Source organism: Pseudorasbora parva, chromosome 16 (genome assembly GCF_024679245.1).
Source record: "Pseudorasbora parva isolate DD20220531a chromosome 16, ASM2467924v1, whole genome shotgun sequence".
In the NCBI taxonomy this organism is placed as follows: Eukaryota; Metazoa; Chordata; class Actinopteri; order Cypriniformes; family Gobionidae; genus Pseudorasbora; species Pseudorasbora parva.
The window spans coordinates 35,729,752-35,743,009 of record NC_090187.1 but is presented as its reverse complement, the minus strand read 5'-3'; the positions used below and the strand labels follow the sequence as shown (position 1 = coordinate 35,743,009).

The 13,258-nt window shown below is 35.9% G+C and overlaps 1 protein-coding gene across 1 annotated transcript; it reads right to left on the bottom strand.

The window, feature by feature from the left end:
• Positions 1-147: 147 nt before the first annotated feature.
• Positions 148-11,176, bottom strand: rapsn (receptor-associated protein of the synapse, 43kD). Its single transcript, XM_067420530.1, has 8 exons — positions 10,583-11,176; positions 9,286-9,624; positions 7,540-7,698; positions 4,732-4,830; positions 2,411-2,533; positions 2,230-2,283; positions 1,929-2,128; positions 148-1,847 (listed from the first exon to the last, which is right to left on the bottom strand). Exons 1-8 carry the CDS (start codon positions 10,805-10,807, stop codon positions 1,775-1,777), a joined length of 1,272 nt encoding a protein of 423 aa, XP_067276631.1. The 5' UTR covers positions 10,808-11,176; the 3' UTR covers positions 148-1,774.
• Positions 11,177-13,258: the final 2,082 nt, after the last annotated feature.

Sequence of the window (13,258 nt, the reverse complement as noted above, 5' to 3'; positions counted from 1 at the left end):
GTGTTACTCAGATGACGTGCATTTTCTTGACTAAATAGCTTAGGTATTTTCATGATGATTCATCATGCTGTTGTCTGATTAAAAAGACATACTTCATCAGAAAAGAAGCTGCAAAAAATGTATTTTATTGAAGGTTTACCAGAAAAAGTCAATTGAATGTATATACAGGACTTCTCTTAATTAAACAATTTATTCAGTCTCATTTTCAGAAGATTCTGCTGCATAAACATGCAAGTATTGTGAGGGGAAAATGCGGAGAGGTAGTTATGACCTGTATGTAACCAGGATGTTAAAACAGCTTTATACAGCATGCAGGGAGATTAGTTTAGGAAGGAACAAGGAACAACTATAAAAATTAAAGTAAGGAAATAAATAAGCAGCATTTTTACATATTGCTCCCATATATTAATCAATTCAACAATTATAAATCTCCATGTCATGTTGTTTTATGTATTTGAAAGAATATGTCTGATTACAACCAACATGCTTATATTTGGGGCGAGCATAAGCAAAATGTTATATTTTATAAATATGACTTGGGTATGTGTTTTATTTGCATTTTACCATTTATTAATGGAATAATTAAAGTGGCAATGAAAGAAGATCCACTTATAATAATAGGAGTCAAAAGAAACATGCATATGACCTCAGATTTCTACCTGAAATCCTTACAACTGAAAATAAATCAATTTAGCAGTTATGAAAGGTTGTCAGATAGACATCAAATAGATTGTTCATATGAAAATCTATCATTATATATACCACTTGTGAGCATAATCATATTTTAAATGGATTATATATAAAAATATTGAAATATTAAATTAAAGTGCCCACAAAGAAATAAGGATAACTCATTTTGGGCCATTGAGATTAAACATACTCAAATACTTTAGTGCTATACAGGTTGGAAAAAGGCATAATCAATTTGTTGATTCAGGACAGAGCGCATTTTCTTTTGTGAATATCTGAAGGTTGTAGAAAATAATGGAGATGAAACATTAGGTGATATTAGAAAATAAAGTAATAAAGAATTGAATAAATACTACTTTTCACATTTTGTTGATTCAAAGTAAAGTAAATAAATTCAACTGTTAACAGGAAAAAGTGAAGTAATGTGGTGTGTACTGTGTAAGTTTCTTAATTAAAAGACATAAATAACTCATAAATAGTTAACAAAATGCATAATTGGTCAAGTTAATAAGTTGAACAAGCGCCCCTGTTACTTCAGAATATTACAGTTTCAGGAGGCAGTTAGAGACATTTGAGTTTCCTACAAGCTCAAAGCAAACCTCAAACAAACTCAAACAGAACAGCATGTCTTACACCTTCATCTTTTTCAAATGACAGCATAGCATTCATTAATTATTTACACAATCTGCAGAAATAGATCAGGGCTTGAAACTGTTATAAACTTTTTTTTTGTTCAGCTGTGATAATATAGCTCTCACCTCATTGATGAATATCCTCTCAGGGAGGATGCTGCATGGTCCAGTCAAAGGCTGTTTTTAATGTTTCTGTCTTACCAATGCAGCATCATAAGGTCAGTTCAAAGAAAATCTGCTGTCATTCGTGACGTCTCTGCATTGAACTTTTAATCCATGTCCTGTCAGTTCCACATTATTCCCAGATGCCATAAAGACAGGATGGAAACACTGGCAAACCTCCTTTTCTTCATTCAGAAAGCTTCCTGGAAAAAAGGCCCTGAAACTTTTGCTCCAAGACGAGTCACTGTGATGGGATTCAATCATTTTTGTCCCAAGGCAAGAGTGCGATTTCATACGAAACCCAGCTTCATTGATGAACGATGACATTTTGGGCATCCCTTTGTACCATTTGTCTGCAGACACCTGCATGCGTGGACAGAACATAGTGAGTTGCACAGTTCACCTCATAGCTGGTGGCTACAGAGAGTGATAAACGATACATACTTGAGGTGGAAAATGTGAGAGCAGGGCAAGGCCTGCAACTGCTGGTTCCTCTCTCCGATAGACTCCCCACACATGCCACAGTAGAGCTCCAGCTCTTCCACACACTGCAGGAACTTCACCACCTGCTCTCTCAACTCATCCTGCTGCTCTTTACAGCGGTAGATGCCTTCACACAGGCTGTGCACCTTCAGGATACACAGCTGGAACAGAAGAACACAGAGATAGATAGTCAAATACTAATACAGAGCATTTATCTTTCTGAATGGGTTTAATGGTATGCCATCTAAAATGGATGGATCACCTTGTTTCCAATCGCCTCGGCCAGATCATGTGCTCTTTGCATTGAGTCCAGAGCCTGTGAAAGTCATAAAATTAAAAAGAAATAATCATTAGCGAATTGAGATATTCCAGATACGTCGATCACAAATGTACAGTAATGGACTTCTATCATGAAAACCACACAATCAAATCAGTTTCTTGACCTTATCATATTCCTTTTGCAGAATCCAGCATTTTCCCACCCCGACGTAGATGGATGCTTGTCCAAGGCGGTTGCCAATCTCTGACATGATGCACATGGAGGACTCATAGCGTGGGAATGCTTTCTGTATTGAAGGTGAGCACATAAAGAAAAGCAACTTTAACAACATGCTTGGTTGAGTATTCTGCAGTAGAAATGCTGGAATAATAGAAAAACATTTGGCTTTATGGATTTTTATACATTTGGATTATGGCCGGCGTAATTAAAGGTTTTTAGCGGCATCTAGTGGTGAGGTTGCTAATTGCAATCACCCAACGCTTACTCCTCCCTTTCGAAGCACATAGAGAAGCTACGATGGCTGACACAGGAAAAAAATGTCATTGTCTGAGATAGCAGAGAGTAGCTAGCGATCTGTAGAAGTTAGGAAGTTTGTCCGTTTAGGGCTACTGTAGAAACATGGAGACGCAAAAAACTGTGATTTCACTGTAAGAGGCCCTACGGTGTATGTAGATGGAAATGGATCATTCCATGGTAATAAAAACATAATATTTCATTTCTGTCTCCTCATAAATATTACACCCTGAATCTTTAAGTAATTGTGAAAAGTTTTAATTACAGAATGGTGCTGTCAATTGATTAAAATTTGTTTACTAATTAAGAGCTAATTAATTGCTATTAATCCCACCTAACACTAAAGTTTTTAATATTTATATTGTATAATTTCATATTTAATCTCCAAATGAATGTAGAAACAACAAAGACAGTATATTTTAAATAGTTGATCTAATATAGCCTTAATAAAGGAATAAAGAGCGCAATTGACAATGGAAGGCGAGGAGACTTGTGTAAAATTGCGTTTTAATGTGCTTCCGTTCATAGAGATTTTTAGATGGATGCCGAGGCTTTTTAGGTCAGGTAGAATCTGCGATCTCGGACCCAGTTTGTTTGCTGGCTTTCATGGCACCAATACGCTGTGGGGCCGAAATATACTATTGGGTAAAATGGCAACCAAAACAAAAACAGACATTCCGACTCGGAACGCACATTTCAAAGCAGAATAACTGGCTGTAGCGCTGGTTTTCAGAGAAACGAGTATGTGAACTCAGCATGTTTCCTAGATATCTGCAAATATATTATGGTATATTTATGCTTTTAGTACAGTTAAAAACTTACATACAGCACCTTTAAGATCTGCCGCATGACGCCGATCTGACATCCGATGTCCTCACAACTCCTTACGGTCATTTATGACTTTATTTAACTAATTTAAGACTGTGCTTATGATGATACTCGACAAAGCGGACATTTAGGCATGCTTTTGTGTGTTTTTGTCCACGTAAAAGATCTCAATGCAGCTGTGCTCTGTCTGATTCAAGCGGATTTCTGTGTGCATGAGTCCTGTGTGTCCTGTCCAGACAAGAGATTCACAGACAGCGTGCCAGTACAGATTTAAGTTCTTATTTTGCATCGTATCTTGCTTGAATGGTTTAATAGCACTTGAATGATAAATAGCATGATCATGTACTGTAGAGCACCCAAAGGCAAAGAAAAACTGTTAATTGCGTTAAAGATTTTTGATGCATTAAACTGAAAATATGAATTGTTAGTGTTAACGCATGAATTTTGACAGCCCTAGGATTTACATTTTGTTTTGCATTATTGAACATTGTAGCTAGTTGCAAGAATGTTGTATATTAATGTTAATTCCATTTATCAACAGTTACTAAATGTGATTAGAATATAAAAATAAGTAAATGACAATTAATTTTGATGATAATAATCAAAATTCTAATAATCATTTTGATAATAATATTGAACTGTTGAGCACAATACTACGGAAGCTTGTTTCCGCCACTAAATAAAAGAATTTAAAATATAATTGTGCCCCCCCCCACCCCCCGGTTTCACAGACAAGGCTTAAGCTAGTCCTAGACTAAAATGCATGTTTGAGTAGATTTATCTCAAAGCAACATGCACTGACATATCTTAAAATATGCAAATGTCATTGTTTTGTCTCAAGATGCACACCAGTAATGTTTTTATTTTTATTGGTCATGTTTATTAAAACCTATTTAAATGCTCAAATTGAACTAATGCCTAAGCATTGAAACCGGGCCTTTATCTCGCAATTCAGCCTTTTTTTCTCCGAATTGCGTGATATAAAGTTGCAATTGTGAGTTATAAAGTCAGAATTGTGTGATTAATGAAGATAGTGTGAAGATGAAGTTTATTGCTATCATGACGTTATAACGCAAAATTATAACTTTATATCACAATTTCATACAATATTTCAATAAGGAAAAAAAAAAGCATTGCACTTACATCAACATCTTTCTGACAGCGATGAATATCAGCAAAGTTAAGCAGACACAATGCCTGAAGAGGTCGATCTCCATGCTGCAATGCAATCTTCATTGATTCCTGAAAGAGAAGATTTTATGTCAGTTCTTTAAGTTTAAGGAATCATGGATGTATGTTCTCCAAAGATTCACAAATACTAAACTGTAGCATGTAGGTTTATATTTTTATTTTACAACCACCAGTTTGCTGCTTTCACTATTATAATTGAAGTATATTTTCTTAACCTATAATAAGAACAGCTCCACATCGCACATATTTCACATACAGTATAGTTTAAGTAAGCATAGAGTTAATCCTGCTGTCACTTCCATTTATGACAGACAATATATCCTCCCTCAGACATTTCCCCCAGGTGGCTCAAATGTCCCACCACCAATGTTCTTTGGCTTCACATATTACCTAGAAATTATGTAATCACGTTGGGCCTCATTTATAAAACGTGCATATAATATTTCACAATTCAAATACTTTTTTACTGTATTTTCAAATAAATGCAGCCTTGGTGAACACGAGACTTCTTTTAAAAATATTTAAAAATATCTTAATTATTCCAAACTTTTGACCAGTAGTGTAGAGACGCTTATACAGCATACACAATCGAAAAGTTCAGCTGGACAGCTGGAACATAGCCTGCATTAATCCCCACTGTTAGACGTCTGTAAATCACTTCTGCAGACAGCACATTGTGACACTCACAGTCCAAAGCAATGACTGCCTGTGATATTTCTCTCCTCGTCATTAGCGAAGGGGTTAAGTGTAAGCTCTGCTGTTCATTAACACTCCTCTCAGACGGCACCTCAGCTCTTGACTGGCATATTTTTATCGGCCATAGTAAAGGGGGCTGGCCCAACTAGCCCTACAAATAGCTGCACCTGTCAGTTGTGCAGTGGCCTGAGCAGCAGAAATTCAGAGGCCAGGGTTACGCCAAGGGGACTGATAAATATGATCAACATGTGGCATCCTGGGGGATTAAGATGCTGCCTTAAATTTGTTCAGGTGACCATTGACACAAGCTGCCATATTTGTACGTTTATGATGCACACTACAACATAAATACACATGCTAAATGTATATTATAAGAGCAAAGTGTCCAAGTGAATCAATTTAATTATAGTTTTTACAGAATAAAAATGGAAGTTGTTTGCCAAAATAATACAGTAAAAAACTGTAAAAACAGAAGAACAGTCTGTACACTTTACATTTTAACACAAAAATTACATTTTAAGTCTGTAAATCCAGCAGCCCCTTTCTGCTGAATTAGTACGATCATGCTGTTACTAAAAGCTGTTTTATACTTTTTACATAAAATGACCATGAATCAAAGTACTTTTCCACAAGCTGAGGTAAATATTAATATATAGAAGGTGCAAGCAAATCATGCACACAGATACAAAACACCATCATCATGGTAACACACATGGAGCTTGATATCTCAAAAAAATAGCTTTCAGTAAGATTTTGTTTGAGCGCTAGCCTGACGTCATTATATTACTGACAACAACTGTTGTCTGAGTCTGATACTGCTGCATTGGGCTGAGATAATGGGCGTATTTCAACCGAACCAGAAAAGACCTCAATTGGATAGACCTACAACCAATCAGAGCAACGGAGCATAGTTTTCAACAGAACTCAACTGCACACATGCTGGAAGAAGTAGAAGAAGAAGATGAGTGTAAACGATTTTATCTTTACTGGTGTTGTAAAAATAATTTAAGGATACACAGAGTACTTACCAACACAATCATCATTTTTGAGAGAAATAGTAAAGGTGAGTGCATTTATAAACAAATTCTCCATTTAGGATTAGAACAAAGTCAACCCAAACGCTCTTTGGTGATGTGAATGCTTATGTTACTGTTGATCATCTGTCCATCATCGTATAAAGCCCACCCTGACAATATGATTGGTCAGAACAGCACTGGTTCCTAAATTCAACTGGTATCCAAGCTATTTGAGCTTAGTACCAAAAGTTTCTACTTCCGGGTAGATACCTTTTCTTTTAGACATCAGAATGGTATGAAACTTAGTAAAGGTTTTGGCTCTGCTATGTGAACGAACACACACACACACACACACACACACACACACACACACACACACACACACACACACACACACACACACACACACACTTACACTCACACAAATCATGGACATGATCCAAAATAGGTTAAATGGTCCTGAAAAAATTGTCACATTTGTACTCCTTCAGGTCAAAACATTTCAAAGATTTTCTCAAAATTCTATAACTTTAAGTTCATTTTTGAAACTTTTTTCACTTCAGCAATAATCTGCCAGCTGTCATCTTCAAAAGAGAACAAACTTAAGTCTAAAGGATTCAAGATTGACAGTTTAAGTTGGAAATTTCATTTCCAGGTCTATGCTTAAGGTGAATACATAGTTTAACTACTGCATAAATGTAATTTACCATAAAATCCCCTAAGAATACAAAATATTAAATAAAAAACATTATCAAACTAAAATATAGTACACTGATTTAATTGAAATAAAAAAATTCTGTCATTTTTGACCACCACACAAAGAGCACCACAAGGTTAAACAACATAAGACAACATAAAACGCTAATGTACATAACTGATAAATGTTAAAATTAAAATGACTGATTAATTATTAGTAAAATGACTAATTACTATTAAAATGTTAAAATTACTGTATAAAATAATTTTTCACAGTGTATGTGATTAATCTGCAGATACATTATTTATTTAAAAATGGTTGACATATAATAAAATCATAATAAATGTATACCTCACAGCATTCCATTGCATCTGGTAAGCGAATCAGCTTCCTGTATGCCACGGACATATGATACTGGCTCATGGCACGGTACTTTAGACTCCATCCTTTACCATAGTCATTCACCAGTTCAGCTGCTTTGCAAGGAAAGAAGAGTGCTTTCTCATAATCCTGCAACAGCAGAAAGTATGCACTTATTAGAAGCATAAAACAAACTGTACTTAATTATTAGGAACTTGTATCATTTAAATCAACTTATAATATTTAAAAGAATGTTGATTCGAAACTGTAACCAAATACTAGTAAAGAAAAATTCTGCAAATGACAAACTTAGAATAAGATATTTCAAGTCAATACACGGATACACTAAATTAGATTCGCAGAGTGTGTAAATGAGAATGCTGAAAGCAACCAACCACTCAAAGCTGATAATTTCCCTTGAGGCAGGAAGAAAGAACTCTGGCACAGCTAAAAGGAGCCGTCTTATTATTGCTCCTAGAAGCGCTTGCATTCTCTGCATGCCTCTTCATCACATTCATATTACAGCAGGCCTTCCTGGGAATCCAGGGGATTTGCTCTCTTCAAATCTCTGGTGTCAAGGTGAGTACAAATGCCTATATCTAGCCAAACCACCTTTGTCTGACTTGCAATTGGATACATGTAGGTAGTTTGTTAGTCATGTAAAAACTGCTTGCTACTCTGTCAGTGAAATAGAACTTAAATAACTGTTGGCCTAAAACAAATACTTACAGTATACAGTAATGCTAGTAGACGATGATCATAATTAGGGTTTTCATAATACCATAGACTGTATTATAAATACAAACACTACTGTTCACAAGTTTAAGGTTAGAAAGATTTGAGATTTTAAAAGAAATTCATATTTTTATTCAGCAAAAATGTGTTGGAGACTTTCCATTGTTACAAAAGATTTCTATTTTGAATAAGTGCTGTTCTGTTAAACTATAATGATGGTCAATATTCAGCTTTGCCATAACATGAATGTATTGTATTATTTTTAATATACACTAGATTACTGTTCTAATATGTTTTTTTTATCAAAAAAAGTTTTTTTTTTCGGGAATGTTTTCCCGAAAAACATCACTACCAGTCAAACATTTGGACATAAATTAATTTATGTCTTAAAACCTGATCTAAAGATAATCCTATGAATACATTTCTTAATAACATTGTAAAATAGTGTTACCATAAAGTGTAACAAAATAAATAAACAGTGCCCTTATTACATGTATAGTAATAAAAGTAAAAGTAACCCTAAACCAAACCTTAATCCACCCTAACCCTATAGTGAGTACATGTAGTTACTAATATTGCTCAGTACTTAAATATAATTACACTGTGACAACGACACCTTAAAAGAAAGTGTAACCAACTTTATTTTAAAGTGACAGTTAGATTGTACTTCAAATAAGTACAGAGTAATATTCATTTTCTACATGTACATACTATAGGGTTAGGGTAGGATTAGGGTTTAGTTTATGGTTAGTTACTTGTAATTATGCATCATTTACTATTGTACATAGTAATGTTTAAGTGTGTCACCTTAAAATAAAGCGTTACTATTTATTTAAAAAGATGTATGTGCGTGATTCCATCACTTCCATACACCCATTTGATGACTTTACTATTATACAAAATGTGTAAAATAGTAATATTAAATATAAGTAGGTGTGTTCCAAGCAAAAAAGATAGCATAATGATAGCATGATAGCATGATACCTTAAGATAGCATGATACCTTAAGCTGGATGTAGAAGTTGCCCAAACTGCAGCAGACCCTGCACTCCAGCATCTTGTCATCATTGTTGTGAGCATATCGCAGGGCCTTCTCGTAGCTCACTAAGGCTTTTTGGAAAACGCTAAGGCCCAGGTAGGCATTGCCCATGCTCAGACACACTTGCCCATTGAGCTGTAGGCTAACAGTGGTGCCTTGCATGTTTAAGCAGGTCTCACAGTATGAGACCGTCTTCTGGAATTCACAAAGCTTCTCGTTGCTGCGTGCCAGATTCAGGTAGCCCTCTGTCAGGTAGTCCGGGTCCTCCATCTCTCTGGCTGTGTTTATCTGAGCTAGGGAGTACTGATCGATGGTTGCATGTACATGGGGGCAAAAGACAATAGAAAATAGTTCATCAATACATTTATTTTATGGAAGTTTAAAATTACAGATATTTAGCATACAAATAAAAGCCTATTCAGGTGTTCCCCATAGGGCAAAATGAATCCTGCTGCAACCGGATATAGTGCTAGACAAGACAATGTACTACTGTTAAAATGGCCTTCATACCACAACAGATATCAAGCATACTTTATTATTATTATTATTATTATGTAAAAACTACATTTGTTAAGACACATCATAGTGCAAATTAAGTCTTTGCTGAACTCGGGAAAGCAGGTCCCTCTGCAAGGAGGTTTATGTCAACAAGATGCTCTGTGCTGAGGATCATATTGCATGTGGCTCTCCTTACCTTCCATGTAACTATGGAAGTTATATATTATATGCATGTTCCGCATTATTCACATTGTGATGTAAGTATATCAGTCAGAAATCTGCGTCAATGAGGTTAAAAGCAAATTATTGCAAATCATGTCTCAGTGAGTGTATTTATCAATTATTGACTGGATATCAATGTTTAAAGGTATAGTTAATTTACTCACCCCATGTTATTCCAAACCAGATTCACTTTATTTCTTCTGTGGAACACAAAAAGTGCTATTTTTGTCCATACAATAAAAGTTAATTGGGTCCAATGTTGTTTACAGTCCCATTTGATTTTCATTATATATATATATATATATATATATATATATATATATATATATATATATATATATATATATATATATATATATATATATATATATAATACAATTTATTTGTATAACACAGAAGAAATAAAGTCATACAGGACCATTTAAATAACTGATACCTTAATTACAAATGATCCATTAAACAGCTTACTCTGCATGTCAAAAAAAGTAGATCGACTTTTTTGACAAACAATATCAAGGATGGCTGTATAACTGGCTCTTACCTGTAGCATCTCTTTGTATTTCCCCATTTCCGAATGTGCTGTGATCAGACATCCTAAAACTCGAAACTTTCCCCCAGGATCAGATGTCTTCCTTAGCACTTTCATCCAGACATATAAAGCCTTTTCTGTGTCATTCGACTGGTAGAGCTTCAGTCCCTTCTCAATCTGCTGTTTGGTTTGGTCCTGACCCATTTCTGCTACAATGTCCCTCATAAAAATAACCATCCGTTTGGCTCTTTGGCCGTCTGGGGAAGTGCAAGTGTGCAAATTCTGTTGTCTTTCACCCGTCAATTCCACCTGTCAAATCCACCCCAGAGATCTGCACCCACTTGCTTCGCTGATCCACAACTCTCAGCATTGGGTGCAAAGAGATGTTGAAGAAACTGGATCCACAGCTTGCAAGGTCTTCAGTGTAGAGATCCTCATTGCTCATCACTTTGAAAACACTTCATACAAATCACAAAATCATGATCTCTTTTGATGTTAAAGAGCCAACCTCAGTCCCTTTAGAAAGCTGGGAAAGAAAGTTTAAGGAAAAAATGTGATGCTAAATAAATAAGTCTCAATCCAAGGTGCTGGCAATGATCTCCCAGAATATCTAGTCCCTCCACACCCGAGGAGGAGGAATTCTCTGTACCCTCACCCCCTACAAACCACCCCTTCATCTTTCTCCTCCCTCCCACTGCAGTGCTGGCGCTACAGCAGATGGCCTTGTCACTCTGGACCATGTGTTCCTGGTGGAATCCAGCTTCAGCCTCTGAAAAGATCCAAGGTCACAAAAGACGCTTATCAGCCAATCTTCATACCAACAGTGGTACTGTTCACCTCTATGTCCACAGACCATTAAAAGGCTCAAGCACCACAACTAATGACCCTTAAGGAAAAAAAAACAACTTACGGAAATATTTAGTCCCGAGCTACAGCAGAGGTTTGGACATCATGTCCACAAGTCTAAAAACAGCCAGATATTTCACAAAGGTGAAGCAGAGCGAGTCAAACGCTCCTCATAGAGAGTGGCAGTTCCTGTGGGTGGGCCTTGTTAAGCCGCTTGGTGTGCCACCTCCCAGCCCCCCAGCCTTGGTGTCAGCAACTGATGCTTAGAATAGTTCACAAAGTCTGACATGGTATTTGTCTTGAGTTACAGTACCGCTGCTTCTTAAAACACATCAATGGGATCGAATTGTCGGGTTCTCAACTGAACCTGGCTTTCTTCGGCCCTTCCTGCCCCCTTTACACCCAGCTTTACGGATACAAATAGGGAGTATTTACTACCTTGCCATTCACAAGATGACTTATGTTTCCAAAGATAAACATCTGGTGGTTGCAAGTCACGTATTTGTTATAACACAATTCCTGAAATGCAAACTCACTGCCTCAGCAGTTTTGTCAATATCATGTCGTGCCAAACCTTTATGACTTTCTTTCTTCTGTGAAACAAAAAAGAAGATACTTTCAAGAACGTTTCAAAACCACATTGGACCCAACTGACTTACATAGCGCTGGGGCATCAGGCTCTGATGTTGAATGACAAAATAACAGTATTGTCCCAAATGACACACTATACACTATGAACTTAATATTTTATATGGTTATTTGGTCATTCAACATTTGAGTCTCAAACCCCTCATTTACGTAATTAAAGCTTTGCCAGTGGAGTGCATTAAGTGTGCATTAAGAGTGCAATATTCCACACTTAGGGTGCTTCTCAATACTCAACTTGATGCTTCCTCTTTTCCTTAATCGTATGTCCTCCAGCCAATAATCCAGAAACTGATAAAACTCTTGAAAAAGCTTTCTTGATGGACATCTCTATTCTCTAATTTTGCTGCGAGGAGGAGAGATGTACACAGACTCTTCCCTTCCCGCAACCTAAGGTTGTGGAGCTAAGAAATGAGGGAAGGAAACGAGGATGCACAAATAAGAAATTCCCTTCGTTTTTTCCGGTTAATTAAGTGCGTCATCCGGGTACTTTTTATGTTTTGCATTTTCAGTGTGAACACACTACTCACACTATTTATACTACAAAACATATTCTATGCCACCTACATTAACCCATTACAGTTGGCATTCTCTTCAAATGTTATTGAAGTTAGAAACGTGTATATCAATATCATATGTAACTTCCAATGTCAAGTCAACTTTTAGCGTAAAACTTTGTTACATTCATATTGAGTCTATCTGCTTGCCTTTAGTATAGCATACATCCCCAAAAAGGTGCAAGTTTTGTTTTTTATATCACTGTATTAATACATTATGCTACGAGGTCGACTAACAGTAGATGGAGATTATGTATTGGCACTCTGCTGCTTTTCCTGCAGTTCCCGGATGTGCAATATTACATTTTCTGTTAAATTTGAGAAACTAAATTTGTAAAGAAAAAAAAAAAAAGACCGGAAATTGCCGGTCGAATATAATATGTAGGTTGGATTTTTAAACAGATTAAGTATTTTGGAAGTGACATCTGAAATGTGAATATGGATCATAGAATTTTTAATAATGAAAATATGTGTGAAATGATTTGAATTTAAATATTCACAGCTTAAATATACAACCATGTTGAATTTCAGCCCATGCATTAAAATGCTAGCATGATTAATGCAATGCATATCTTTTTCAATTAGTTCAATTTAACAAGCTTTTTTTTTTCAAGTACATTTGGCATTATTTTACTTGCAT

Coding starts and splice junctions, on each gene's coding strand:
- rapsn (XM_067420530.1), bottom strand. CDS start 10,807: ATGGTTATTTTTATGAGGGACATTGTAGCAGAAATGGGTCAGGACCAA. Junction 7,699..9,285: donor ACTTCTACATCCAGCTTAAG/GTATCATGCTAT, acceptor CTGCTGTTGCAG/GATTATGAGAAAGCACTCTT. Junction 2,129..2,229: donor CCGAGGCGATTGGAAACAAG/GTGATCCATCCA, acceptor CTTCTGTTCCAG/CTGTGTATCCTGAAGGTGCA.